General features: G+C 45.5%; 1 protein-coding gene across 1 annotated transcript; it reads left to right on the top strand.

Moving 5' to 3' along the window:
- The first annotated feature begins 220 nt into the window (after positions 1-220).
- On the top strand, positions 221-5,016 carry LOC123085101 (squalene monooxygenase SE1). Its single transcript, XM_044506682.1, has 8 exons — positions 221-708; positions 2,106-2,217; positions 2,299-2,473; positions 2,798-2,966; positions 3,046-3,264; positions 3,374-3,649; positions 3,739-4,017; positions 4,491-5,016. Exons 1-8 carry the CDS (start codon positions 451-453, stop codon positions 4,599-4,601), a joined length of 1,599 nt encoding a protein of 532 aa, XP_044362617.1. The 5' UTR covers positions 221-450; the 3' UTR covers positions 4,602-5,016.
- Positions 5,017-5,798: the final 782 nt, after the last annotated feature.

Raw genomic sequence — 5,798 nt, 5'->3', positions numbered from 1 at the left:
ATAAAATTATATTTGCAGAACAAAGTACAAACCGATCGCCGAACAAATGCAACAAAAAAAATAGTTCTCTTTAGACAAGAAGAACGAACATATTCCAAGAGGAAAATACCAGAAAAATCCAGCGAGGTCAGCCAGCCAGAGCAGAGACAGCCAGCTACACGGACAGGCAGGGCGGAGAGAGCGATCTCCCTCCCTCCTCCGCCCCATAAAAAACGGAACAATCTCCAACTCCAAGCGGCCGCCTCTCCCTCTCTCTCGTCTCGTCTCTCGTCCCAATTTCACCGCCTGGCACTCTCCCCCGCTCCGTCTCTTCCCCGCACGCATCACCCTCTCTCCCGTCGCCCCTCGGCCCGAGAGAGCCCACACGCAAACCCAACGAACGCGCCGCGCCGCGCCGCGCTGAGAAACCCCCGAGGAACGACGACCCCAGGAGCAGGCCCCCATTGCGGCATGGCTGCGGCCGCCGACGTCGGGCAGCTCGCTGGCGCCGCCGCGGCCACGCTCCTCGCGGCGGTGCTCTTCGCCGCCGCGCTGGGGCGCCAGCGCCAGCGCCGCCGCCGCGGGGCTCCGGTCGAAGGGATCCCCGCGCCGGACGACGGCTGCGCGGTCGCCGACGGCGCAGGGAGCGCGGCCGTGGACGGCCCGACGGACGTCATCATCGTCGGAGCCGGGGTCGCCGGATCTGCCCTCGCGTACACGCTCGGAAAGGTGACATGTTTTCTCCTTGCTTACTTCTCCGTCCTCGCGTTCCGCTGGTTAGGCAGGGACTTCTTGTTTCTTTTAGACCGGAAACTTGTGGTTCTCGTTCCTTTCAAGAAATAGGACCGAATTTGAAGTCAAAAAAGGAGAACAGGAGATTGAACGCAGGGATCAAAATTTCCACCATGAGTTCCCAGAAAGGATCAAGTATAGATTATCTATCAGAACAAACACCTCTCGATTCAGAAAGGGCAACTGCTCTGTCATTGCTATCATCGGTTCCTAGCCACCTTTTCGTTAGAAAAGTCATGTAACGGCTTTTGATCTGGGGTGGGTGCACGCAAGTCATTTGACGGCTCTTGATCTGGGACGGATGCATGCAGGGAATAATTGTGATTTGTTGCAGCACCTGACGCGTGTTTTCACCCTTAGGTGAAAGCGAAGTCTGTTATTTGTGTGTTGGGGATGTAGAATTCGTATGGTGCTGAGAAGGTGTTCCTTAAACGTCATGTCATGCAATTCTAAATAGGGGGAAAAAAATCTCTTCCAAAAAGCCGTGGTACAAAATTTATCACCCTGTGTCCACGCATCAATCAATTCCTGCTTCCTGGTGGGCATGGCACGCTTGGAGGGACAGAAAAGAGAGGGGAAAACAACGGTGGCAGAATAATACACACAAGAAATTTGTTTTTACTCCCTCTGATCCATATTAATTGTTGCTGATTTAGTACAATTAATATGGATCAGAGGGAGTAATAAATTTGTTTTGCCTTGCAAAAATCATGCCAGGGCTGCCTTGCAAGTTTTGCTGAAATTGCTTATTTTCTTTCTGGCTAAATGAATGAGAACATGTGGTGACAGAACTGTAAATTACTCATAAAAGGGCAAAAGAGGAGGTCATCTGTATTATCTTCTCTCGTTCTCTAGCCTTTTCCATGCTCTCTCGTCCAACCTGCTCCAACAGAGACTTGATGTCTTCTAGCTTTGCACCATTAATGAAATGCCCAACTACTTTGAGGACCCACTTAATTTTCTTCTGTGGCTTACAGCAACTCCGCCAATGATATATCGTCAATAGGAAAATGTTGAACGAGTTATTGTACTTGATTCTTTTGGTTTTGTTCGTAATAACTCCACACAATGAGTGATAGTTTAGGCAACAAATTAAGGAAGAAAGTTCCTTCTATAATTGTCAGAGGTTGTGTACCAGCCAAGAGTGTTAAGATACATATCCTTGTGAAAATACAGTATATCCCTAAAAGCAGTATTACCGTGATGACCCTAGTTTCGTCTAGATTTGGATATAACAACTAAAATGCAATTCTGCTGCTCATCATGATCAAATGGTGCATTACTGTTATCTTGGATTTTTTGCTTATATCCTGCTTTATTTGTTGGTGACACAGGATGGTAGACGGGTGCATGTTATAGAGAGAGACCTGACAGAGCCAGATAGAATTGTGGGCGAATTGTTACAACCTGGAGGCTACCTGAAATTGATGGAATTGGGTCTGCAGGGTAAGCTTTACTCCTCCTGCTTAAAATGGGTTTCCTAACAGAACCATAGGTAATGTATACTGACTATTTGATTCTACCCAGACTGCGTTGATGAAATTGATGCACAGCGTGTCCTTGGTTACGCGTTGTTCAAAGATGGGAAGAACACAAAACTTTCTTACCCCTTGGAGAAGTTCCATTCAGATGTGGCTGGCAGGAGCTTTCACAATGGACGGTTTATTCAGAGGATGCGTGAAAAAGCTGCGTCGTTACCCAAGTAATACCTCATTGCCCATATGAGATATCTTTAGTAATTATTTGGTGTACTTCTTTGTCTAGTTTTCATCTGGTATCCTTCTACATGATAAGTTCATTTTACCCATAAGCTATGCCTTAGAATGGTAATACTTTAAAAGTGCGGCCCTTTGCAATGGTTTAATTCTGCTTGTGTGGAAGTTCTTAAATTTTGGTGTATTTGCTCTCATGCTCTTTTCAAAAAAATCATATACATTTTAAATGGGTTAGCTTCACATAAATCTAACTGTTTACACACCTGGACTTTCAACTGAGAATAATGTTTGACATACTATTGGATTTACAGTGTCCAACTGGAGCAAGGAACAGTTACATCTTTGCTTGAAGAAAATGGTACAGTTAAGGGTGTGCAATACAAGATCAAGTCAGGTGAAGAACTAAAGGCTTATGCACCATTGACAATTGTATGTGATGGCTGCTTTTCGAACTTAAGACGTGCCCTTTGCTCTCCAAAGGTACAGTTCTCACATTATACTCACTGCTGATTATCATTTTTTGGTTTACTGTACTGATATAATGTAATTTTGTGCTTAGGTTGAGGTGCCGTCTTGCTTTGTTGGCCTGGTCCTGGAGAATTGTGAACTTCCTCATGCGAACCATGGCCATGTTATCTTGGCCAATCCTTCTCCCATCCTATTTTACCCAATAAGCAGCACCGAGGTTCGCTGTTTGGTAGATGTCCCTGGTCAGAAGGTGCCTTCCATAGCAAGTGGTGAAATGGCAAATTATCTCAAGACCGTGGTTGCACCTCAGGTACTACTATAAGTATTACTATTGCAGTTGATCTTGTCCTAAGTGTAATTTCAACTGCCTGATTTCTATAACGAGATTTTAATGGATATCCTATGTTGTCATTTCTCAGATTCCTCCACAAATCTATGATTCTTTTATAGCAGCAATTGATAAGGGAAGCATAAGAACAATGCCAAATAGGAGCATGCCAGCTGCACCACATCCAACACCTGGTGCACTTTTGATGGGAGATGCTTTCAATATGCGACACCCTTTAACAGGTGGAGGAATGACTGTTGCATTATCAGATATAGTCGTCCTGCGTAATCTTCTCAAGCCTCTTCGCAATCTGCATGATGCCTCTGCCCTCTGCAAATACCTAGAGTCATTCTATACTCTGCGGAAGGTCAGTCTTCAACTCTTCATATTGCAGTTTAATGCCCAGCTTTTCCAGTGCAATACAGTTTCTTTAATTCAATTCTTCTCCTTTTTCAGCCGGTTGCTTCTACAATAAACACATTGGCTGGTGCTCTATACAAAGTCTTCAGTTCCTCGCCTGACAAGGCTAGGGACGAGATGCGCCAAGCTTGCTTTGATTACTTAAGCCTTGGAGGTGTCTGTTCAAATGGGCCCATTGCTCTACTCTCTGGTCTTAATCCTCGGCCATTGAGTTTGGTTGCACACTTCTTTGCTGTTGCTATCTTTGGTGTTGGACGGCTGATGCTCCCCCTTCCTTCACCTAAACGAATGTGGACCGGAGCGAGATTGATTTCGGTAAGTCCCGGAATCTGTTTTTTCAAATGATTTCATATCTATGTTAATGTTTTAGACTTCAGTAGTAACATGAAGACGGCGGTAAGAAGGAATGGAACTAGCTGCTTTCTATCTTTTCTGCTCATTTGCATTTGCTCCAGAATATCTAATATGATCCATGAAATCTGTTCTGTTTTGTCAAAATTTATGTTGGCTCTGCACTGCTACACCCATGCTGTTGTTTTGTCATACTTGTTTGCATAACTACTGTATGTTAGTACCTGGTGTCGCGAAGTTTTGGCATCCAGTATATTCATCTTTTGAGTACATGGTTGAGGGTGAACATGCAGAATATGCTCCTGCTGTAGCAAAATTTACTAGAGACTGGCCATACAGAGTATTGGCAAGCACATCATTATACGTCACGATCCATTGTTCGATATAGCTTCGTGCCTTTTACTAGCTTTGCTAATAAACAACGTTCACAACTGCAGGGTGCATGTGGTATCATCTTCCCAATCATCAAAGCTGAAGGTGTGAGGCAAATGTTCTTCCCTGCTACCGTCCCCGCGTATTACCGTGCACCTCCTGAAGCAGAGTTCTGATCTACAAAGGTGCAGCTAATCTCTCGCACGATGACATTTTTCCTGTGTTGGTAGTCGCCCGCCAGTGTTAGCCGGTTGTTGAAAATGTGCTGTGTTGGTAGTCCGAATGGATCATGGAACGTGTATAGTATCTCCGTTGGGTGCTGATCCTGTTTTTGAAATGTTTTGAATTGCTGCGTCAGTGCCCATGTTGATTCATCCTAGCTAAATTGTACATCTTTGTTGTACTACTGATGAACTACGCCTGCTGTTCTAACTAGTGGACTAAGGCGGTGTTCCTTGTCTACTGATCGTGAGCTGTGCTGTGTGCGTTTCAAATCAGACCACTGTATACCATGTTAGGCTGAACGCTGTTATGGACCATGATATGCCTTCAGTTATATGGGCCAGCTCATCAAATGCCTTATTTCATCTAGAGTTCCAGTTGATTAAGCATGTCTCTTAGAAAAGAGTCCAGTTTCGAGATCCTCTGTGAGTTTGAATAAGATACCTACAGAAATCTCTGCATAAGTCAATGACATAGGATTTAGATGTGCAATACTTATGGCACATCTAGATGTGCTTTAGCAAAACTGTTTGAATAAATTACCGACTTGTCAAGTCTTGTCTGCTATATAAAGGGCCTGAACCCTCAATAAGTAAAGCAGAGAGAAATTTCATTGTTTGCCTCTATCTACTCAATAATCTATTCTTTATGTGAGTAGCAGATCATTTCATCTTGTCAATTAACTCTGATGACATGTGAAGCTAGAAGATGGAGGACAGTGTATATACTGCACCATCCACGGGGCTTCTCCGACGCTGACGCCCAAATCTCCCCCATATATTTTAGGAAATCGTTTATTTTCATCCGGCTGATAACAGCGACGCGTAAGTCGCCTTGTCCTAGTGACGCGTGTCCCGCGTGGCGTGGACCTGGCAACCTTATCCTCTCCGCGTGCCCCTCGGCTCCCTCATCTCCTACCTCTGCAGAAGCAAATCCTCATCTCTTTCTCCGGACGCAGGATAAGCAAGCCGCCACCGGCCACTGGCCCGTCGTCGCGGCAGCTACCGCTGCATGAGCCAACCCAACCTGCTGCTGCAGGCACCACCAGCTGACATCACCGCTCCACCTGCTTCTTCTCTTTTTTCTAGGCGCGACCAGTCCAACCATAGCAGCGCTGCGACCCCACGATCTCGCGGTCGACCAGTGACGCT

Source organism: Triticum aestivum, chromosome 4A (genome assembly GCF_018294505.1).
Source record: "Triticum aestivum cultivar Chinese Spring chromosome 4A, IWGSC CS RefSeq v2.1, whole genome shotgun sequence".
In the NCBI taxonomy this organism is placed as follows: domain Eukaryota; kingdom Viridiplantae; phylum Streptophyta; class Magnoliopsida; order Poales; family Poaceae; genus Triticum; species Triticum aestivum.
Note: the sequence above shows the minus strand (reverse complement) of the source record. Positions and strands in the feature narration are given on the sequence as shown.

What these genes read in the sequence shown, in the direction of transcription:
- LOC123085101 (XM_044506682.1), top strand. Translation starts at nt 451, where the DNA reads ATGGCTGCGGCCGCCGACGTCGGGCAGCTCGCTGGCGCCGCCGCGGCC. An exon ending in TCGCGTACACGCTCGGAAAG is followed by an intron (nt 709 to 2,105) that starts GTGACATGTTTT and finishes TTGGTGACACAG; the next exon opens with GATGGTAGACGGGTGCATGT. An exon ending in AAAGCTGCGTCGTTACCCAA is followed by an intron (nt 2,474 to 2,797) that starts GTAATACCTCAT and finishes TTGGATTTACAG; the next exon opens with TGTCCAACTGGAGCAAGGAA.